Raw genomic sequence first — 23798 nt, forward strand, 5'->3', positions numbered from 1 at the left:
CATCATTCACCTTGCGCTGCCTGATCACTGTGATGGGCTCTCTTTCCAGTGGGTTTTCATTTTACATTCCCCAGTGACGGAGTGGTAGACATGCCCAGAGGAGGAAGGAAGTATGTGTGCTTCTCACCTGCACATTGCCCCTGGCAACGGAGACATCTCATTCCTGAAGATTATAACCTGTCCTCCCTTTTCTCTGACCATGTCCCACCTCCCCACAACATGTAACTGCCTACAGAGCCTTGTGGAACATCGGGCTTGCTGGACTGGATCAGCTCTGAGCTCCACCCACTCTAGTGTCCTGCCTCCAACAGAGACCAGCACCAGGCGCTTCAGAGGAGGGTGCAAGAAACCTTACATCAGGCAGATGTGGGGTAATCTGCCCCCCCCACCCCCCCGCTCCAGGCCGCCTCTTATTCTTTGAAGCATGAGGGTTTTAGTATCTCTTCCAAAATGTATGTTCATGCTAACTGTTATAACTCTGGATAGTCTCGTACCTTATAGAAATGTTCAGTCCTTGTTTGACTCTTGCTAAATGCTTGGTCTCAGCGACTTCCTATGGCAATGAGTTCCACACCTTAATTGTATATTTTGTGAAAAATTAGTTCCTTTTAGCCGTTTTGAATTTCCCACCTTTCTGTTTATTGCGTGTTCTCTTGTTCTTAAGCTGTGAGACAAGAACAAAGTTCCTGATCTACTTCTCTAGGCCATTCATTATTTTTTATATACTTTTGCCATGTCCCCTCTTCTAATCCCTTTCCTAAAGTAAACAATTCTGAATCAAAATGAGGTGCCTTTTCAACTGGGGTGCAGCTGTAGATCCTTGCTATACTCCAGAGACCTAGACCCAGTTGTGTTCAATGTTTGCCTCTGCCACAGACTGTTTGAAAATGTATCTGTGATAGTGAGAGATTTTTTCATTTTTCTGGTGCTTCCCTTCATTAATTTCCTGGTTGTAGTACATTACTCATGGATAATTAAGAGTGAGCTATTAATACAACATTTAATATTCAAGTGCAGCCAAGAGGAGAGAACAATAAGTCAAGGAATTCTATACTACAAGACATTTTGGTCTCGAGGTGAGGTGGGTTGTTTTTTTTTAGATGGCTTTGTCTATCAGAGTATAGTGATGTCGATCCATTTAAGTGTGGTTCTGAGAACTTCATTTATTGAGAGACTACAAACAGGACATTAAATTTGGGGAAATGTGTTTGGATTGCTCTTCGCAGAAATAGCCAATACTACTCATCATTTTATTTATCGATTTTATCTTAAATTATGGGAATTGTTAGATTCGGCTAAGAAATGCTCAGTGTGTGTTAAAATTAACAAGATTGAAGTCTGTCTAGGAACAAAATGAATGCTAAAATGCCAGCACTGGTGATAAGGACATTAAAACGAAGCCAGAGAGGGTGGTCGCGCTGGGTCCAGGTGAAGAAGAGCTGAGCTGAGCTGGTATTTGGGGAGCCTGCCCTGAAATTGTTCATACTTTGTACAGTGTATCAAGTAAATAAATACATTTCAGCCTCTGGTGTATCTGCTAGTCCCACCCCCTTCTCACGATGGAAACAAATGATTTGTTATTATAAATGGAGAGGAGAGTGGAACTTACAATCACTTATTCATAGGTAGGAGAAATGGCTGAGATTTAGTATGTCGCAGTCTCTGTCAGTCTCGAGTGGCTGATCCTCAGCATTGAGCCTCATATTTTGACACCTGCATTTTGACTGAATGGGTCAAATATCTGTGCTTTCCGCTAATGTTACACTATTTGGTGTGACGTTATTGTATGTGACATCCCCATACACCCAGAGTGTGATAAGTCTGAGCTCTGGGGGGTCCACAGGGTTGCCCTTCTGTAAGCAAGACCTGGTTTTGAACATCACTTCTTTACGAAGATATTATGGGATATTTTAAACCAACAGAGGAGGACAGGAGTGTGCTCACTTGAGCCCTTGAGGGAACTGATATAGGCACATAAGCAGGTCTTGTATACCCTGTTCCACAGCAGTCAGTACCGTGTGTGTGCACACAAACACCATTCTTCTGACCACTCCCAGTTAAAGCAGAGGCTATCCCGGGGGTCAGAGCAAAGCAGCAGGAGTTCTAGTCAACAGTCAAGCCCCACTCTTCATGTGCTGACATTGTGGTAATAGCTCAAAGGAGTCATGCCTTTCTGTTCAGGTGGCTGCATGAGCTCTCCGTGCATAGCCAGAAGAATTGCTGTACATGGTATTTGGTCTGTGCAGTGCTGAGTGTACGTGGACTGAGAATGCTTTGTAGAGGGAAGGGAAAAGTCAGACAGGCCTTTCTGCCCAAAGTTTGGATGTGAAATGAGCATCTCTGCAACAGGATATTAAGGACGCTGTCCTCTGCCACCTACAGAAAAGTTTTTCCTATATTGGTCCAACCCTGACCTCAGTAATGGTGGATGCAGAGTTTCTCGTTTCTGCTCACTGGATGTTCCCAAGAAATGGAAAAGCATGTGTAAAACTGCCACCAGTTAAGCACGTACAATGGTTGCCATTTACAAGGCAGCAATTGCAAGCAGTTACTCCACAGGTATATGTGAGCTAGCACAGTTTATTAGTATTTATTTCCAGTGCACCCACAGGCTGCTAGAATCTATTCAGACACAAGTCCCTGCCCCAAACAGGAAATGGAAATGTATCTGCTGATAGCAAATGTTGACTTTTTATGGCAACTACTGTAGTAACCCTAGTTGGCCAGCTGTATTCTTTGTAAGAGGGAGTTCTATTAATTAGAGAAAAGGATACTAATTCCTTGTATCAGTCAGACAGCGAGTAGTTTTTGTTTTCCAAATATGACTCAAAAATCTCTCCTAAGACTTGTTCCCGAGTATCTAACATGCTCTCTCCCATGCTCACGCGCACACGCCACACACATGTACACAGACACATGATTTTGTTAGATGAACTGAATAATTGGTTATTTACAGGCAATAAAGGGTAACTGTGTCTTGGGCCTTTCTTCCCACAGCTTGTTTAGTTAATAATGACCCCCACTAAGTACATCTATTTGTCTAATGGGGCTATGCTTTTCTACTGGTATTTGGTGCTCCTGGGCTCTCTGAATCCTGAGTACAAGCTCCCTCCCCTCTGCAATGTAGCAAAGGGCGGACAAACCAATTCCTCCAGCTTCCTGCTGAAGTGGGGAATGTAAATAGAGGCACCATATTGATTCAAAATTAAAGAGCAACAAAACATCTTATTTACTAGTATAATAAGTGTTGTCAGATAAAGAATGTTAATGTTAGTTAAGCACAAAGCTTTCGTGACCCCATTGCGTACACTCATTTCTGTCATAGAAATAGCTACCTTTGTCACTGAGAAATCTTACACAGAGCTGTGTGCTGTAAACTGGATTTGTATTTCTGGACATAAGGGCCTGCTTGGCCATTAGGACAATGATTACTCCCAGTGCTGGCTATTAGCCGATATTGCCATTCCCATTTCCAATCCTCATGCACCTCGCCCAAAGAAGGGGGATAAATACTGAGATGGGTGAACAGGTGTGCCTGGTATTTAATGAGGCATCACAGAAACTTGGTAGAATCGAGAGGACACAACAATACCAGGGTGCAAAATATACAGGAAGGACAGAGTAGGTGGTGCTGGTAGGGGACTGGCACTATAGGCGAAAGAAAGAATAGAGTCACATATAGTATAAAATCTTGAATCAAACAGTACCACAAAAGCTGTATGGATAGAAATTCCATGCTTGAATAATAAGAGACTAGCAGTCAGAATATATTACTGCCCACCTGACCAGGATGGTGACTGTGATTGTGAAATACTCAGGGAGACGAGAGGCTACAAAAACAGAAAACCCAATAATAAGTGTGGGTTCAACTATCCCCATATTGTCTGGGAACCTGTCACCTCAGGACAGGATGCAGAGAAAAATTCTAGACACCATTAACGACTGCTGCTTGGAGCAGCTGGTCCTGGAACCCACAGGGGGAGAGGCAATTCTTGATTTAGTCCTAAGTGGCACACAGGAGCTGGTCCAAGAGGTGCATATATCAACCATAATGTAATGAAATTTAACATCCTTGTAGGGCACAAAATATCAAAGAAACCCACCACAGTAACATTTAAATTCAAAAAAGGGGAACTACATAAAATGAGGAGGCTAGTTAAACAGAAATTAAAAGGAATAGTCAAAAGAGTGAAATGCTTGCAAGATGCATGGAACCTTTTAAAAAACACCAAAATGGAGCCAAACTATTTGTGTGACTCACATAATAATAAAAATAAAAACAAATAAGAAGACCAAAAAATGCCACTATGGCTAAACAACAAGTACGAGAGGTGGCTAGAGACAAAAAGACACCATTGAAACAGTGGAAGTCAAATTCCAGTGAGGATAATAGAAAGGAACATAAACCCTGCCAAGTCAAGTGTAAGAATAAAATCAGGGAGGCCAGAAAAGAATTTGAAGAGCAAATAGCAGAAGACACAAAAACAAACCGCAACAATTTATTTTAAGTATATCAGAAGCAGGAAGCCTGCCAAGCAGTCCGTGAGGCCACTGGGGACGACTGAGGTGCTAAAAGAGCACGCAAGGAAGACAAGGCCATTGCGGAGAAGCTAAATGAATTCTTTGCATTGGTCTTCACAGCAAAGGGTGTGAGGGAGATTCTGATCACTGAACCATTGTTTTAGATGAAAAATCTGAGGAACTGTCCCAGATTGAGGTGTCATTAGAGGAGGTTTTGGAACAAATTAATAAAGTAAACAGTAGTAAGTCACCAGGACCAGATGGTATGGACCCAAGAATTCTGAAGAAACTCAAATATGAACTTGCAGAACTACTAACTGTGGTATGTAACCTGTATTGCTTAAATCAGCTCTGTACCAGATGGCTGGAGGACAACTAATGTAATGCCAATTTTTAAAAAAGTCTCCAGAGGTGAACCTGGCAATTACAGGCCAGTAAGCCTAACATCATTACCAGGCAAATTGGTTGAAACTATGTAAAGAACAGAATTCTCAGACTGCTAGAGGAACAAGATATGTTGGGGAAGTGTCAACATTGCTTTTGTAAAGGAAAATCATGCCTCACCAATCTGTTAGAATTCTTTGAGGACTCTGAAAAAACATGTGGACAAGGGTGATCCAGTGGATATAGTGTACTTGGACTTTCAGAAAGCCGTTATTTAAGAGCCTTTGATGAAGGACTTTGTCAAAGTAGGCAGCCCTGGGATGAGTGGAAAGGTCCTCTCATGGACCAGTAACTGGTTAAAAGATAGGAAACAAAGTGAGAAATAAATAGTCAACTTTCACAATGGAAAGAGATAAATAGCAGGGCTCCTCAAGGCTCTGTACTCGGTCCAGGGCTGTTCAACATATTCATAAATTATCTGGAAAAGGGGGTAAACATTGAGGTGAGGTGGCAAAGTTTGCAGCCACTACAAAATTACTCAAGATAGTTCAGTCCAAAGTAGACCGCAGAGCGTTACAAAAGGATCACACAAAACTGGGTGTCTGGGTGACAAAATGGCAGATGAAATTAACTGTTGATAAATGCAAAGTAATGTAAATTAGAAACATAATCCCATCTATACATACAAAATGATAGGATCTAAATCCAAATACTCAAGGAAAAGATCTTTGAGCAGATGTTTTCAGAGAACAACTCCATGTGCAGTAGCTGTCAAAAGAGCTAACAGAATGTCTTATTATCTATCCTTTTCCTAATGGTTCCTAACAATCTTATGATAAGAAAATATCATAATGCCACAATATAAATCCATGGTACGCCCACACCTTGAATATGGCATGCATTCTGATTGCCGCATCTCAAAAAAGATATATTAGAATTGGAAAAGGTACAGAGAGGGCAACAAAAATGATTAAGGGTATGGAACAGATTCCATATGAAGAGAGATTAAAAAGACTGGGACTGTTCAGCTTGGAAAAGAGATGACAAGGAGGGATATGGTCGAGGTCTATAAAATCATGACTGGTGTGGAGAAAGTAAATAAGGAAGTGTTGTTTATTCCTTCACATAACACAAAACCCAGGGGTAACCCAATGAAATTAATAGGTAGCAGGTTTAAAACAAACAAGAGGCAGTATTTCTTCACACAACACACAGTTGACCTGTGGAACTCATTGCCAGGGGATGTTGTGAAGGCCAAAACTATAACAGGGTTCAAAAAAGAACTATATAAGTTCACTGAGGCTAGGTCCATCAATGGCCATTAGCCATGATGGTCAGGGATGCAACCCAATGCTCTGGATGTCCCTAAACCTTTGATTGCCAGAAGCTGGGACTGGATAACATGGGATGGATTACCCAATAAATTGCCCTGTTCAGTTCATTCCCTCTGGGGCACCTGGCACTGGCCACTGTCAGAAGACAGGGTACTGGGCTAGATGGACCAGCGGTCTGACCCAGTGTGGCCGTTCTTATGTTCTCATTTAACAGAACAAATGGTAAAGTGAATGGACCCCTTGGAAATCTGTAGATTCAAAGAGCATCTGGAAGCCTTCTTTAGTAATGTGAGTATAACCCTTGTGCCAGGTGGACGGAGCATTAGCAAGTGCCAGGTTCAAGTGAGATCTAAGGGCTAACTCACTAAAAATGATGAGTTCAAGCTCTCTCATAGAACCCTCTCTACTCCCCGGCTTGAGGGACTGCTCACCTTTAGAGGTGATTCCTTTGCCACCTGCAGGCACTCAGCAGTCCCTGGGTATGTCGCTCCACAAATAGCTTTTACTTGGGAGAAATCAAATAAAACATCTGCTTACATTACAAATGGCACGAGCAAACCCCTGAGAGCATGGGAGGGGTGTGGCTGTCCCACTAGTCACTGCCCAGGCATGAGGAGCCCGCACCTCTGAGGCCATCTGCTGCTGGCCAGTGAAGCCAGCACCACCAGGTCTTGCTCCAAAGTCTGGTTCTGCAAAGTCTGCTCCTCCTGGCCTACCGCTGCCAGGTCCTGGTTCCATGAAGCCAGCTCTGCTACTAGGTGGCCTACTCTCACAAAGCCAGCCCCACCCAGGGGTCTCTGAGCCTCTTGTTGACATTGAGTTCGCTCCCCGAGCCGAGTCCAGCTCAGGCTGACCCACTGTCCTGACACTGTACCTTTCACAATTCCCACTCCTTTCATAAATACCCCACCCACCATTTCATATCACATCCCAAACCAGAGCAAACACCAAATGAAACCGTGACTAAAACTGCATTGGGCAACGTGCCAACACGTAAGTGAAGCCTGCCAGAGCTAGCTCCCGCCTTCTCCTACGGGGGAACAAAGAGCTCCTTTTCCCTAGAAGCTTTCCAGCTTCGGGGCTTCCCTGAAGAACATGTAGCGCTAGAGCATGGAAGGCCCTTAAGGAAACAGCTCGATCTTCGCTGGCCAAATATTCCCAGCCATTCTCTGTCCTAGTTTGTGCTGAAGAGAATTTGCTGGCTGTTGGGCTTGAATTTTTCCACATATGCCTCTTAGCCATGGAATATGCTGCCTGCCTGCTACTAACAGTAATTCCCAGTCAGTACTAGCGCTTAAAAGCAGACTGAAGAGCTACATGTATGCAGCTAATTGGTCTTAATCATTGAGTTTATAAAGTTATAGCACTCACTCGGCTCTCTCGTGGGAAAGGGACGGTGCAAATTCCAATTTTGTGTTGTAAATACTATATTCAGAAAATAAAATTAACTCCAAAACTAACTCTGTGTGTGTGGGGTGTGTGTGTGTGTGTGTGTGTCAGATAATAGCTCCGTTGTTACTTTTGCTTTAAAGCCATTGGACTGTTTGTGTTTTGTTGTGACGTGCAGCACTATCTATCTGCAGTTTTTACATTTCTTTAGCCTGGGGAAGAATAGTTTAGTTCTTGTCTGTGTGGGAGGAAGAGGGGAGAGGAGGGAGCTGGGGAAGGAGAGGGGTCTTGGGGAACATCCTTGCGACACGACTGATGCTTGCGGGGCCAGATCTGTCTGACACAGCAGACTGAACCTTGCCAGGGTGAAGATCCAACCTGACCTGTTTCAGAGCAGTGCATTAGCCCCAGTGTTTACCTCCAATCTGTGTTTCTGATGTAATGGTGGAAAGAAGGGATTTGTGTGTGTCAGTATTAAAGCTGGAGATGGAAGATGGTCCTGGCAGTCTCTGGCTTTCCTGAGGTGTAGTTGGGATTAGTACAGATCAGCTGCTGAAGGGCAAGAACGTCACCCACGAACTGTGTCTGTTCAGTTGTACTGTGCAGCCTAGGAAAAGCAGGGTCTCTGTTCAACACGTGGACTGAAACACTGCACAAGGCTCATCCGGGGCAACGCCGGGGTGCAGCCACCCTTCGGGCTGCAGGATAGCTGCAGCAGCAGCTCGTAAAGCTGCTTCAGCCAGGTCCTTGCCAGTTTGTGTTGGGAACCTGAACAGTTGATAGGACTCTCCCTGCCATTTCCATCATGGAGCGAGAGAGACATGGAAACCACAGGAGAGAAGAGCGCCGTTTCTCTCTGGGGCAATCACAAGGGGAGCCGCAACGGGCTGCGCAGAAAGTGGCTGCCCAAACTCACACCATTGCAGGTGGCCTCCTGGTCCTTTTGTGCTGGTGATTTGTCCCCTAGATACGTGAGGACCTTGATGTCCTGGGAACATCGAGACAAGAAACTCAAGTCAACCGGCTCCTTCTAAGTGAAGAATTGCTGCAGACTTTGGGAAAGTCGTCTCCTTGTTGTAGGCCGTGGTCCGCTCACAGCCACTGGCTGGAGGTAAAGGGGGCGAGTTCAGACTGGGTAGTGGCCTGGCCGAATGCAAAGCAGAACGTTTGTATTTTGTGGGAGGTGCCTTCGTTTTGGTTGCAAACAAAAGAGTTTGTTTTTCTGTACCAGGGCCTCAAAGACAGTTAATTGGAAGCACGCAAGGAGTTTATTTGTCTGTACCTACAGTGCACTAAATAGAATCATCATGCTCCAGGGGCATTTGGGGGATCATTGTAAAGATGGATCTTCTCTGCATGGCTTTCCAGCAAACTAGCTGTTAGTTAAAGGAGATACTGTTGTTTCTGTTTCCTGCGGTGAATAAAATTAAACAACTCTTTATTTCTGAATGACAGCCCAGGGACTGCACTAGTGCTGGAGCTCCGTATGAAGTGGCTTCATCCCAGTGCAGGTCCTCTGGGGCCTGAAGCCTTCAATTCATTAGTTGTCAGGCTTGTAGGAGGATTCTGCATTAGGCCTTTAATTTAGTGTATTGCCATGGGCTACTGACCACATGACACTGCTCAAATGTGAGCAAATCTAACAAGGATCTGGGGCTGCTCTTTCATTTGGTGAGAATAACAGAGCAAGTAGGGGCCCCAAGAGTGTTAATCATAAAGGAAAACTAGTTGAAACCAGGTCACTTGGTGCAGGTTTTCAATATAATATGGAGGGAGAAGGTGATACTGTGTTATTTCAGTAGCATGTAATGTAACAATGAAGTTAAAGCACCAAAACAGGCTCCAGCAAGACTGGCTGTGTGCATCGAATGGGTCGAATCGTTCTTTCTGTTACATTGCAGCAGTAGCTAGTTGGCACATACAGACACAGGATGGTGTGGGGCGTCTCAGCATGGGTTTGGGGCAGGCTGCATAACTCATGGCATCACCTCTCACAAGCAATAGAGCCATCCCAAGACTATGCCAATAAAACACATGATCTTTACATGGCACGCCGTCAGACGCGCTCGCCCTGGTTTTAGCTCTGTCTAGATGTCCGGGCTTGTGGCGCTATTCACCCAGTGGAGCAGCTGGTGGGGTGGAGCTGCAGAAGTGCGTTGATAATGCGGCACAGGGACGCTTACACCCACCTGCACTGTACAGTTCTACCCAGTGTCCTACCCGGTGTCCTAGCTACGCTTGGCAATTGGAGAACGCCATTAGCGCCATTCAGAACATCCAGAACTGTCAGTCAGTGCCAAACGCAGCAGAGCTTACACTCACACGGACATGGGTGGTACTTGGATGCCCTCCCTGGAAATGCTCCCTGCAGCCTCCTGCCTGCCTCCTAGCCCACTAAACACCAGTAAGGCCCCACAGTCAGATTGTTTTTTGCACTAAAGCATTTTCACACAGCACAAGTGTTTGTTCTTCATTTACAAATTCACACTCCGCTCCTGCTGGCCGTTCCCCGGCCAGATGGGTGCAGCTCCCCTCTGCATGAATCGCACAGATTTATTGCATTATACTGGAGCTTTGCCGGAGCTCAGCTGATTTCTTTAAATCTTCTTTTTGGGGGGATTTGGGGGAAGGAATACAAAAATCCTCTGTAGTAATTCCTGTTGACTGCAGTGACTGGTGAGGCAGAACTGATCAACTGCAGACTTCCCTGCTGCTGAACTCTGCCAACAAAGTGCTTACATCTGCTTTTATACTAATAGGAACTTTATGGACTGGTTCCCCCTCCCAAGAGTAAATTCCAGCAAGGTCAAACCCCAGAAAGTTGCCACTTGACACCAGTAGTGAAGTATTGACCCAGCTTGCGAAGACAAGGTTGCATCAGAGGTCTCCTGGAGCAGGCGGTCTAACATTAGCACACAGAGCCGATAACCCAAATGCGCTCATTGTAATTCTGCTTGTTTACTACAGCAGCTCCTGATTTATTCCTTAGTGATTTCTGCAGTGAGAAAAGGGTTTATTCCTGTTCGGGAGGAACGGGCTGTGCAGTAACTTGCCACTCTTTGGCCCGTCAGTATCGTTCTTGCGGTGCATCCCCGTTAGTGCTGGCAGACACACCAAGTCAGAGAAGCCAGTCTGCTAGAGGCAATGCCAGGGACACATTCCCCTGGGCAGCAGCCCGGGGCTGTTACCCTGACAGTGCCAGGCTGGGCTGAGGCAGCGTCTGTTTCCTTTGAATCTTCCCTTTCTCCTTCTTTCACTCCCTGCTGGTGCCCCGTGCCAGCAGAGCACTGGGTATCGGGGTCGGCGGAGTCGATGAAGCCTTGTTTACTGTCCTGTATTCGGAAGCGGCACACCACAAAGCCCTCTGAGCAGCTTGCATGAGAAGCAGCATATAAATAAATGCCATAGACAGTGAAGCACCCGTGAGTCATACCCGTAAGCTTTGTGCAGGCTGACGGACGGCAGAGCGTAACAGAAATACAGTGGGGAGAGGCAAACCTTGCATCACAAATTTTGTATTTCAAGAGATGTTGGGCCAAGTTCACTTTGGTGTAATGTCATTGGCGTCGCTGGCAGGCTCAGGGGCTCAGCATCTCTAAGAATCAGGCCCTGGATTCATGGCTCTGTGCATAGATTTAGAGGGGTAACTTCAGGTGCCCAAGTTTAAACATTTTAACCTAAATGACTTGCCCAGAGCCATGCACTGAGTCCGTGGCCAAGTGGGGATTAGAGCCTGGCTCCCAGGCACGAGCAGTTGTAAAGGCAGAATTCTCCTGCTGGATCTGGCCATGAATTTCTGACCCACTCAACAGATCGCAGTTGAATAATGCCCACTCGTTCTGTACATGAGCATTGATGGAAGCGCTGCTCAGGGAACAGCTGCTGAATATGCAGCTGAGTTCAGACATGCTTTGCAGTGCGGGAGCGAGAAGGGAATTCTGTTATTGGTGATATGGAAAACCTACCACAAAGCAACGGCTGAGGCTGGAGGGCTTTTTGCAGCCCTGTCTTGTAGAAATCTGGGGTGCAGCGAGAGCACTCTGCATTGCCTTTTCCCTTTGTTTCCCAGTCAGTCACGAGCTTCATCAGAGGATGCCATTGCAAAGCTGTTCTGAACACTGAATCGTCAGAGGCGCTTTGCACATGAAGCTGCTGGTGAAGCCCCGTCCCTAACAGACAAAATGTTAGCGACAACCCACCAGGCCTCGCTATGCTACGCTCGCTCCTGCACAGAAGTAGGTCTTCCCCAAAGGAAATCTTCAAGATGTGCACATGGTGCTTGCAGTCTGAGAAGGGACTGAAACTGGGCCTGGTTGGAGGAGCATCTACTGGGCTCTGTCAGACACACTCACCAGCTGAGTTGGAAGCTGTCAGCTTCATGCAAAAAGGAGACGAGGTTTAAAATGATTTCTGCTGATTTTCCTCCCCCTTTTCTACCTCCTTAACTACAGTGCCTGCAGTGCTCTCAGGGGAGAGGCAGGGCAGTCAAACAAACAGCTTGTAAGCAGCAAAGCCAGCAACAATGCCCTAGCTGCCTGGGTGGTGAATGGGGTATGCGGTGCAGCCGCCTTCCTGAGTACATTTACATCATTTGTTGACCAGTGAATGCAGAACAAAAGGCCTGTGTCCACTAGGTTTTGGAGATGGTGGGTGTTTGTGTTAGGGGGACCCAGAGTGTGAAATGACTGCTCTGAGGGTATATATTTTCTTGAACTTAATAAATGACCATGCGTAGTAATATTTGTTACGGTGATTAATACTTTAATTTGTGTAGAAGAGCGTTTTCAGAAACATAACTTGCGTCTCCACAAGAGTTACTGTTCATTTTTCAGGAAATATAATCAGTCCAGACAAGGCCTGCTGAATTGTGGCCTGGCTTGGCAGGCCGGGTGTGAAGGATTATGGACTGTCTCCGATAGAGCTGTCTCTTTTTTAATCTAACTCTGCAGAGCTCTAATTGCTTGGACTTTTAACTAACCAGACGATGGTTTCCATAATGGCGCCCTATGAAATTGTGCCTTGTGCTGCCCTGGAATGCTGCGGCCTTGGATGCTGTCACTCCCACCCCATGCGGGGCCGGGAGGGGAACACAGGGGGACCACCTTGGTGGCTTGGCACTGTACAAACGTACAAGGAACTGTGGTTCCCTCCCCAAGAAGTTTACAGTCCTGTGCAGAAGCAGACAAGGCAACACACAGGGTGTCAAAGCTGGGGGAAATCTTCATCTGCAAAACAAATTTCCCACTGAAAAATGGGATTTTGTTTGAATTGAAACTAGCACTTTTTCAGAGTGGGTTGGGAATCATTTTAATATGTTGGGCTTTTTCAATGACAATTGTTTCATTCCAAAGTGACCTTTTCAGTTTGTTCTGGGTTTTGAAAACTGAGCATTTTTCGAAATGTTGATGTTTTGCATCATCCCCTTTTTCACACTGGAAGGAACAGTGGCTGGGTTTTGGTTTGTGTTTTTTCATGTTTTCCTTCTTTTGGTTTTTCATTTCTGCTTGTGTCATTCTTGTTCAAAACATCTTCAGTGCCAGATTACAGATTGGAAGAAGGGAAAACCAAACAAAAACCTGCAACCCTGCTGTATCACCATCCATGCTGTGGGGGTCAGGGGCAAAAAAGGGGAGGTTTCAAACCTGAATCAAAATGCAAAGTTGTGAATGACAAACTTGCGTTGTCAATTTTTTTGCAAGAAAAAAGCAAAAGGTTCAACCCAACTCTCCATATTGTGGCCTGTTTGGCATCATGTAGGCCCTTGCCTAGCTGGGAAAGATGTGCAGCGGGGTGTCCTAAGGGGAGTGCCCAGAGACACAGGCTCTGCCCAGGTGTGCAGGGATGGGCGCAGGGTCTGCCCGGGCAGACGGGTGTGCAGGGATGGGCGCAGGGTCTGCCCGGGCAGACGGGTGTGCAGGGATGGGCGCAGGGTCTGCCCGGGCAGACGGGTGTGCAGGGATGGGCGCAGGGTCTCCCCGGGCAGACGGGTGTGCGGGGATGGGCGCAGGGTCTGCCCAGGCAGACGGGTGTGCAGGGATGGGCGCAGGGTCTCCCCAGGCAGACGGGTGTGCAGGGATGGGCGCAGGGTCTCCCCGGGCAGACGGGTGTGCAGGGATGGGCGCAGGGTCTGCCCGGGCAGACGGGTGTGCGGGGATGGGCGCAGGGTCTGCCCGGGCAGACGGGTGTGCGGGGATGGGCGCAGGGTCTGCCTGGGCAGACGGGTGTGCGGGGATGGGCACTGGCTCTGCCCAGGCAGACGGGTGTGCAGGGATGGGTGCAGGGTCTCCCCGGGCAGACAAATGTGTGGGGATGGGCACAGGGTCTGCCCAGGCAGATGGATGTGCAGGGATGGGCACCGGCTCTGCTCGGGCAGACGGGTGTGCAGGGATGGGTGCAGGCTCTGCCTGGGCAGATGGGTGTGCAGGGATGGGCACTGGCAGCACTGTACTTTAGGATGGGGCACCTTGTGATGTGACATTAAAGAATCACAGCCAGTCACTGTCCTCCAGCACTGAACAAGCATATTTACTAGCCCCAGGAAAAGGAACCATCCCTACCGCTACTCGGTCTCTCTGCTTCATGGCAGAGCTTCTGGCTAGAATCCTCCCCTCACCCACATGGAGCTTCTTGACACACATTGACTGGTCATACAGCCTGCACTCCCAGCTGTGGGGTAGGCCAAGGCTTGTGTCCGACCACCCCGTGGGTGACCTTCCCCCAGAGGTGTGCAGAGGGAGCATTGCCAAGTCCCCGTCTGGCTCGCCGGCACTGCCCGGTGTGGGTGTCAGAATGCCGGGGTGTTGGAGGAATCTGGAGAGCTCTGAGAGCGTGGGAGGAGGGGCTTGCTCTAGCCAGGGGCAGGGAACAGGATGGAGAAGTGGGCAGTTGTCTGCAGCCGGCTGCCCAGCCAGGAAGGGGGCAGGGCGTGGTGCTGCTCCAGGCATAAGCAGAGCCTTTCTGCATGCGGTTCATGCCTGGCCATCAGCCACAGCTCCACTGCAGCAGCAGATCAGGCTGCAGCCCCATGCACTCATCTGGGGTGTGCGTTTACAGCCTGAGGTTACTGCTGCAATGTTTATCACCAGCCGCTTGTCTTTCTGACCCCGATGAGATGGCAGGGCCATCGGCTCCATCCTCCAGCAGCTGCCCTGGCCATGCCAAGGAGATGGCCAGCATGACAGCCTGGGAGCCCCAGCAAGGCCCTGGCACTGCAATCAATGGGGACACATCAGTGCCATTATGCAGATAAACCTCACAGGCCTGCCCAGCTTCAATCGGCATATGGGGGCTGCAGCGCTGGGGGCCGGGTCAGCTCCTTCACTCACACCTGCTGTCTCACAGAATCTGGCTTGGATCTCTGCCGCTCTCCCTTAAAGAACAGACACAGCTGCCGGGGCCAGAGGTGTCTCCAGACTCTCCTGGCCTACGGAGAGCATGGAGCTTCTGGGCTTCTCCGGGACTGTGCAAAAGCCTGGTCAGGATCATGGCCCATTGTACACAAAGGAAGGCACCGTCCCTACCCTCAAGAGCTTCCGTCTAGTGCTGGAGCATCCAGCCGCTGGTTTTCCCAGCCCCTCTGGAAGGACATGCCCTGATGCTGCGCTAGTAAAATCCTTGTATTAAACCTCTGCGGCCAGGACCCTTTTCTGGTGTCACATCCCAGCAGGTTAGTTTCTCGCTGTCCCTGTCTCTGTCTCCTGGTTTCTCCCTGTGTCTCGTGGCTGCAGTCTCTGGCCAGGCCGTGGCAAGCTTGTTAACACGCTGCCTTGATTTGCTGCTTCACGTCTTACACACCACCAGGAAGAGCCAAGAGGGGTTTGTGTTTCTGCAGCGCATGGAGAGGCTGGTGTGCCTGCCACACATCACTCCTGCAGGGACAGCGCACAGTGCAGGTAGCCATGGTTTGCGGTCAATGGTAAAGGGGCTCTCACCTCTATAGTCTTAGGGTACGTCTTAGTGTTCGATGTATCGGGGATCGATTTATCGCGTCTCGTCTGGACGCGATAAATCGATCCGCTAATTGACGCCTGTACTCCGCCTCGGCAGGAGGAGTAAGCGGAGTCGACGGGGGAGCTGTGGCAGCCGACTCGCCGCCGTGAGGACGGCCAGGTAAGTCAAACTAAGATACTTCGACTTCAGCTATGCTATCTGCATAGCTGAACTTGCATATCTTAGTTCGAAACACACCCCCCAGCCCCGTGTAGACCAGCCCTTTGGCTGCTTCCAGGCATCTGAGGGAGGCTGGCCGATCTTCATTACACGCCATGTGTCTGCGGCGAGAAGGGGGAGGTGAGGCTTTGGTTCTGAGTGTGGTCTCTCCCCATTAACCCCTGCGGGATCAGCAGGCACTAGGGGATGAGCTGCAGCACAGGCCTGTACAAAATGCATTTGGAAGGTTAGCTACTGGGACTGCGCTCTGAGCACTATCGCTGCGTGCATGATGCGACTGAGCACGTGCATACAAATGTGTGTGAACCTGGGAGTGTTTGTGCGTGTGAAGGAATTTGTGTATGCTCAGGTGCCTTGTGGGGTGTGTGTGTGGGGGGGGGGGCTATGCAATCACACGTGTGTATGCATGCTTCTGTGTCTGTGTGTGTGTATATGCACACTAGTATCTGGGGAAGCAAGTGTCTGCTGGGTATGTGTATGTGCCCACTGTATGTGCCCACTGTATGTGTGTGTGTGTGTGTGTGTGTGTGTATGTGTGTGTGTGCATGCACGCACACTTGCACACTAGTGTCTCTGTATCAGTATTTCTGGGCAGGGAGGGTGAATTCTTAGTGGGCCTTCAGCCACCTGTCGATTTTGTGTGGTTACTGTTGGAATGTTTGGCCGTATACGCCGGGATAGCACCTTGATGAGGAAGGTTTGTGTGCATAAGCCTGCGTGGAAGGGGCTTGTGGAGAGCATCTCTCTTTGGAGAGATGGTGCCGGTCCAAACTGCTCCTTCTCCGATCCGGCTGCTCTTGCTGCGTTGTGCTGGGGGGCACCGTGCCAAGGCACAGGAGGCAGGGGACAGCAGACGAGCGTGACTTTATTGTGGCAGACAACAAGTCTGACACATCGTGGCACCACAAGTGACCTAACATTGGTGCCCTGAGGGGCTGCTTGTTCTGCGTGGCCATGCCAGCACCGTGGCTGTGTGTGTCATCTGGTTGTGACACAGCCTTGCCTCCCTGGACGTCTCTGTTCTGTTCCCCCTGGCAGTCTGGTGAATGGACTAGTAAACTGCAGCTCCGGGAGCGGGATGAGAACGCCGCACAGGAAGGGCTGCTTGCCTCAAATGAGCAAGTTATGCCCTGGGGCTTGTTTCTGACCCAAGTCCTGCTGGAGCCCTGCTCCGCCCTGCTGCTCTGGGGCATGGTCTCCAAGGGAGAAGGTGTTGGGGGGGTTGTGCCTGTCCTTTCCTACGCACTCTTGTGTGCTCTGACACCAACCTGCACGCAGGCACAGCTACAGCTTTTCAGCAGCACCTTCGGCTGGCTTCATAAAAGCAAAGCACCCCCCCCTCCACCCTCACAGCCCCCCAGGGCCTGGGCAGCTGCAGGAGATTCTGGAGCGGTGCCCTCAATAGCTTAGCCCCAAGTAGGCTCTCCACCTGCCCTGCCTCAAGAAGAGGTGGGTCTGTTTTGTCATGCATGGCATTGAACAGAATTAGGCTCTGTTCCGCCTCCGGGCACCCAAGAGCAGAGGCATCAGGTACCAGCCATGCATGGACTGTCTAGGTAAGTGCAATAGCCAGAGTGTCCAGCCGTAGCTCACATGTAATATAGAACCTGCTTACCAAGGGCCCTGCTCTGCAGCCATTCTGCACTCGCGCTGAGCCGCACTCACCGGAGTTACTCCACTGAATTGCTACTCAGGGCGAGAATCATCAGGTCACAGATTCCAAGGCCAGACGGGACCATTGTGATCAGCTCATCTGGTCCCCTGTGTAGAACAGGCCACAGGGCATCCCCCAAATCATTCCTAGAGCAGAGTTTTTAGAAAAGCATCCCTGAGAAAACCCCAAGCATATGGACTGATCCTGTCAAAAGGTGCCACTTCCACTGGACCCAGAACAGGGCCTTTTAAAGAATCTCCTTAAAGGAACATCACGCCTAATGGCATGGCCTTTGTTCCGGAGGGGCGGGAGCTCTTGGAGAGACCTTAGAGAAGAGTTCCTACAGAAGTACTCCTGCGCTAGTGAAGTCAGAGATAATTTATTGTAGCTGTACTATACTTCTCACTGCCCTGAGAGGTACGACTCCGGCAGACCTCAGGGTTATCCTGCTTGGGGTAGATTTACAATGCAGTCCTTTCCTGTAGCTCAGTTCTGCTGAATGTGCCGTACAAGGCTGGCTTTGTTTGGAGGGGGAGTTGCACTGTGGGGCTGACCAAGTGGACTGCACACACTATAAACAATCTCAGATTTACAGAACACATATCTGTGGAGTTTCTCCAGGTCAGTGCCAGGCACCAACACCCCTGTTCCGCCCAGGGCGAGGCATGTTGGCAGAAATGGGGAATGGGATCACCCACGGGCCACTGTCAGGATGCTCAGAGCATTCAAGAGCCTTGCTCAGAATGGAGACCAGGCTGGGTCGCTGCTGGGGAGCTGCTTCACGGTTTCCTTCTCTGGCATCTAGCCTGCCCCATGCTCTGCTTCCAGCCCACTCATTAGTCCTTCTGCTGTGACTAGCCATCCCCACAGCTGTGTCCTTTTCACCAAACGGAAATGGTAGGCGAGTTGCATGCTCCGAGAACTGGATGGTAGGCGAGTTGCATGCTCTCTCTCCCGGATCTACGCCACAGGCTGACACGTGCCCCTCATTTACATCTCTCCTTGAAAGCCCCCATAGGTGAGTCAGTAACGTCCTTTCCCGTCAGCTCCCTTCCAGGCCAACACTGGCTAGGTAGGTGAGCAGCTGGGGCTGGCATAACACGGTTTGTGCCAGTCACGGCCTGCACACTTTGCCTTCTCTCACACTGTTTCCCCCACCCTTGGTCTCTTTATTGTCCTTTTAGCTTCAAGCTCTTCCGGGCAGGGCCTGCATCTTCCTGTGTGTCCATCAGCACAGGGCACTCTGCGCATGTGTGCGTGCAGGGCTCTGGGTGTGTGCAGGTGCAGTACTGGGTGTGCACAGTGTGGGGATGGCTAGTCGCAGCAGAAGGACTAACGAGTGGGCTGGAAGCAGAGCATGGGGCAGGCTAGATGCCAGAGAAGGAAACCGTGAAGCAGCCTACAGGCTCCATTTCTGCAGGGGTCTGAGAGCTGGGCAGCTGAAACACCGGTGGGATGAGGCAGTGAAGGGTACGAGCCCTGCAGGAGCTGCCTAGGTGACCCAACTGCTTTGCCCCTCCAGACTCCGATACCAGCAATTCAAGAAGGGCTGGATCACAGGAGTTCCCTGCACAGAGCTCATTGCAGAACTGGGCCAGAGAGCTCAGCACATGGGGTAGGGCTCTGCAAGGCCCAGCCATGTCCCTGCGCGCTGCGTATTTATGACTGGGCTGCTCCATAGCCTTGGCAAGCAGAGGAGCCCCTGGCTGCATAAAATGCAGGGGTGCCAGCTCTCTCCCCGTCGGAAATGGACTGCTTTAATTGCTCTCCTCCTTGGAACGGGCTCCAGTCTCAGCTCTTGGTCTGGGGGCCTGGCTATTGGAAGGGAGCGCGGAAGAGAGAGGCCAGATACTGGCTGTGCAGCTGCTCTACTCCAGCGCCTCCGTGCTGCCAGCGGGGTTTGCAGTGACAGCTGCCTCAAAACTGGCTGAAAGGCGGCTTCAGAGCAGGAGCTCTCAGTGACTTTGGTGTTTCTCCGACATTTAGTGTTGCTTTCCATGTTCTCCCAGCCCCTGTGAGCAGACTGCGCAGCGGGGGGCACGCACATGTGTACAAGGAGCTTCACATGAAAGACAGAGGCATCTCAAAAGCCATAATAATGCTGAGTGCCAGTTAGGGGATTTGTCACCGAGAGCACTTTACAGATAGAAAGAACTTATTAACTAGTGTGACTAACAGCTTGCAAGGTTTAATTGATGCGTGTTTGTTGTCCTTTTATATCTGTCTTCCTTTCCTTCCTGTTGGCTCAGGCTCAGGCAGTTATTGGTGTGAGCAGCAGCTACTCGGCTAATTATATGAGTACAATAAATAAAGGTTAATCTACGGTAAAGCTCACAAGAGCTCCGAGGAGCTCTGTGTACCGAGCCCCAGCAGCCTGTGCTGCGCAGAGCCTGGCAGAGCTTCCTTTCTGCCCTACTAGCCACTGAGCTACTGAGGCTGGATTTATTTTTCTGTTATTCCTACCTAAGTGACAGTGAGTTTTTGAAGATAAAGCTTTCCAGTGCATGAGAAGTATGGATAATTAACGTCTCTGTCAGACAGACTACTCACTGCAAGATTGATTGACTGGTAAGGTCATAACGCAGAAGCCACCCACACGAAACAAACAGTCTAATGTTAGACTTCAGCTTAAGCTGAGAGTTGGTCAGCTGTCCACGGTCACAGTGGGGGCTTCCAGTCATCTGTCAACAAGTGATTGATTGATGTGGACACCTTCCAATCTTATTCTGATTATTCTCAGCAGCTTGCCTGGTGGCCATTTTTCAGGAGTTGGCAGCCTTCAGACCTCCAATGACTGCGTTGGATTAACCCTTTCTTTTGTCATGGGGGACGGCAGGAGCACACGAGGAGATGATTGTGCTTATGAGCCCTGATTATAGAAGTGGAGCGAATACACTGAGAGAGTCCCAGAGTTTATACTAGAAACCCGATGGTTTGTCTTTCAGACATTTCTGATTATCTTGGCCTAAGTACAGCAGCAAACTGGGGATCTGTAGAGGCCATTAGGAGCAGAACAGATACTCCAGTTTGTAACTTACTTCTTCATTGGTCTGTTGTTGTGGGCAGTTTACTTGAATGTGTTACAGGGTAAGTCATGTGCCTGAAAGGCACCTCAGCAGGGGATAAAAATCCTGTAAAGAAATACCACGATAGGCGTGAGTTTGGAATTCACAGGAAGAGTCGGGATTCGGATTCAATCATTCTGGGAATGATTCTGAGGAGGAGAAAAGGCTAAGAGTTTTAGGCCAACGTCTCCATGTATAATTGTGTTTCCATTTCACTAGGAGAAAGGAGCTGCTTGTGCACTCTCTGTGTGTACATATGTAGATGTCTAATGTGTATGTGTGTGTAATAACGTACACAGGGGTGGCTTCAGGCACCAGCTCGCCAAGCACGTGCTTGGGGCAGCAAGCCACGGGGGGCGCTCTGCCGATCGCTGCGAGGGCGGCAGGCAGGTTGCCTTCGGCGGCATGCCTGCGGAGGGTCTGCTGGTCCCGTGGCTTCAGCGGACCTCCCGCAGGCTGCCGCCGAATACGCGGGACCGGGGACCTCCCGCAGGCAAGCCGCCAAAGGCAGCCTGCCTGCCGTGCTCGAGGCGGCAAAATACCTAGAGCCGCCCCTGAATGTACATATACGTTATGTGTCTCAAGGTGTGTCCCTATGTCAGTGTATATCGGTAACTAGAGACCGGTTATTGTGGGTGTCCAGAGCACGTACAGGTATCTCCAGCTACATGAGGGCTGCCTTCTCGCGTTCCTTTCTGGTCAGTGTTTTCACAAGCTGCAGTTTTTCTTTAACTGGTTTTGATGAAGGTCCCAGTGCCCGGCTCTCTTGCTTTCCTGTGCAGTTTCTATTCGTGGCGTTAACATTCAGAACGGACCCAAACAAGCCTGCCCCAGGGAAACGCCAAGTGCCCTTCCTCAACAAAGACCTGGATTTGTATGTAACGCAAGGGCATCGTTGCAGTTTGATGGCAGTGTCTCAATGCTATGACTTAGCTGAGCTGACACTGGGCTATTGTGCACAAGCAGATCTGGAGATCCTGTTGAGAGATCCAGTGCAGCGCTGCACCGAGTGCACATGCACTGACACTGACAAATTAAGATACAGGTGCAGCCTGCTGGCCCTTTAAGCTGACACAGTGTGTTAAGTAATTGCATGCAAAACTTGTGTATGGATGCTGCGGCACCAGGGGCCTGATCCAGCACCCCTTGAAGTCAGGGAGTCTTCCCCTTGACTACAACAGGCATTGGGTCTGGCCCTAGATGCTACTCCTGTGCTTCTCTGACCTTGGATTGTATTGTACTGATGCTGTCTGCTCTCCCATTGCTTCCAGGTTGTGATTCAGCCCAGCCTCAAGTGGTCATGCTCCCAGACAGCACCCCCAAACTGCACCCCAGCCTCGTCGCTGAACGTCTCGTCGACTCCAAGGAGCATAGCGCTGTTCACGGCTGTGGGGCAACCCGCTCAGAGATACTGTATCGGGCCGGATCATTGGCAGCTGCCCTGACCTGTACATAAGTGAGAGCGGGATTCCCAGGCACTGGGTGGATATGTCAGGCTCCCAGCAAGAGGAGCAGTGGGCAGAGATCTCAGCCATTCTTCACTGAGCTGCAGAGGCACTGTGTGCATGCTGGTGGGGAGGGATGGGCCGTGTGTATACGGATTTGTACGCTATGAATTGGGGAGCTGTATCCATTTATGGGGTGTTAATCTGACATACAGAACTGCCAGCTAGTTGGTATGTCAGAAAGAGGCTGATTCCCACGTGTGTTATCTACAGGCTGGACGTCATTTGCTGTCGGGGGAAAGGGGGCAGATGCCCCTCCAGATCTTGGTTTGCTCCCCCCAGACTTTTCATAGGGCTGTACGCCACGTCTTCCAATTCCCCCCTCCCCCGCCTCCCCCACCCGCCCGACTTTGCAGGATGTAATGTAATCCAGGATATTTTATGTGCTGACACCCCTGTCTCTGGGGACGATTTGAACAGCTGGCAGGAGGGGCAGGGCAGCAGCCCCCAGGACTGAGGGTCTCTGCTTATCCACAGGCCAGGCCAGCCTAGGCAGCAGCAGCAAAAGCTGCCCATGTGTCCTGCCCTGTTCACTCTCCTCGTCTCCCCAGCGTCCCCAGGCAGCTGCCAGCGTTACTGGGCTCTGAGGGCTCTGACGCGAGCCCCTGTCCATTCGGAACTGGGCTGAGATGTCCCCAGAGGCAGTCCAGTATTTCCCATGAGCACACTCTGACGGGGCTCTGTTATTGCAAGCGGAGTCCCGAGTTAGTGCTCTGCTGGGCTCCTAACATATTAACTTCTCCGACCCGGCCTCACTCCTTTACAAACCTGGGCTTTTCAGCTGTGGGCTCCAGTGAGTTGCCTGCCCTGGAGAAATGGAAGCGTATCCTAGACGGAGGGGTGCAACTGCAGAGGGCGTAATGCCCTTTCGTTCAGTGTCATGCTTGGCACTTTACAAGGCTCGCTCCTTCCAGCACCCCTGTGGGTCGGGGAGGGAGGGAGCCATCGGGAGCCTCATTCAGTGACCAGCCCAGAGCCAGAGAGGGAGACTGTGGGAGCCAGCGTTGGGACCAGGAGTCCTGGCCCCCTGCTCGGAGGTCAGAGCACTCGCCCACCCTCTGCAGTTCCCCTCTGGCTGGGGGTGCTCAGGTGACGCTCAGTCATCCCAGCGTTTAACCCTGCAAGAGCCTGGGCCCCAGTCCGATGTCACTTCGGATGGCCGAGTCCCCCAGGCTGAGCACCCCTGGCGCTGCCTTGGGACACCCTGCCCCTGGGAGGCCTGACGCGGCAGCCCTCCCGAGCTGGTGAGCCCTGTGCCATAATCCTCAGGCAGCGTCACTGGTGAGGCCTTACAAACATCCCTCCCCCTGGGGCTTGGCCAGGCAGCCCCTGCTGGCTGTGGGAATGAGAGCCCTGCAGTGGGGCAGGGAGCACAGCACCCGTGTTTGACAAGTCAGTGGTCTCCACACCCCTGAGCTCACGCTAGTGAAGGTCTGACCACATTAAACAGGCAAAGGCTGAAATTCACCTCGTCACGTCCGGGCGTGTCTGTGTCACCCCACCTGCTGCCCGTGCGCATGTGCACACACACACACACACACACACACACACACACACACACACACACACACTCACTCACTCACTCACTCACTCACTCACTCTCTGTGCCTAGACCCTTGTGGCTGGCTCTGCCTGGTGACCCACCATGATGTTCGTGCTCAGGGAACCGGAACCCCTGGGATGGAAAACGAAGCTGTTAAAAGCAAATGGATTATTTCTGTATGCGGAGACGTTGCACTGATTAACCCCTCTGCCCAGGAACCCCTGACTCTTGGGG

The 23798-nt window shown here is 50.2% G+C and overlaps 1 protein-coding gene across 4 annotated transcripts in view; it reads left to right on the top strand.

The window, feature by feature from the left end:
* MN1 (MN1 proto-oncogene, transcriptional regulator) overlaps nt 1-23581 on the top strand; it is a 193127-nt gene extending 169546 nt beyond the window's left edge. For 3 of the 4 annotated variants that reach the window (XM_044990344.1, XM_044990345.1, XM_044990348.1), the window contains one exon: nt 21788-23581. In XM_044990344.1, the coding sequence (XP_044846279.1) occupies nt 21788-21972 (185 nt within the window). In that variant the 3' untranslated portion in view covers nt 21973-23581. The remainder of the gene's footprint in view (nt 1-21787) is intronic. The other variant, XM_044990349.1, reaches the window with a different exon arrangement.
* Nucleotides 23582-23798: the final 217 nt, after the last annotated feature.

The sequence above is a fragment of the Mauremys mutica genome, chromosome 16 (genome assembly GCF_020497125.1).
Source record: "Mauremys mutica isolate MM-2020 ecotype Southern chromosome 16, ASM2049712v1, whole genome shotgun sequence".
NCBI classification, from domain to species: domain Eukaryota; kingdom Metazoa; phylum Chordata; order Testudines; family Geoemydidae; genus Mauremys; species Mauremys mutica.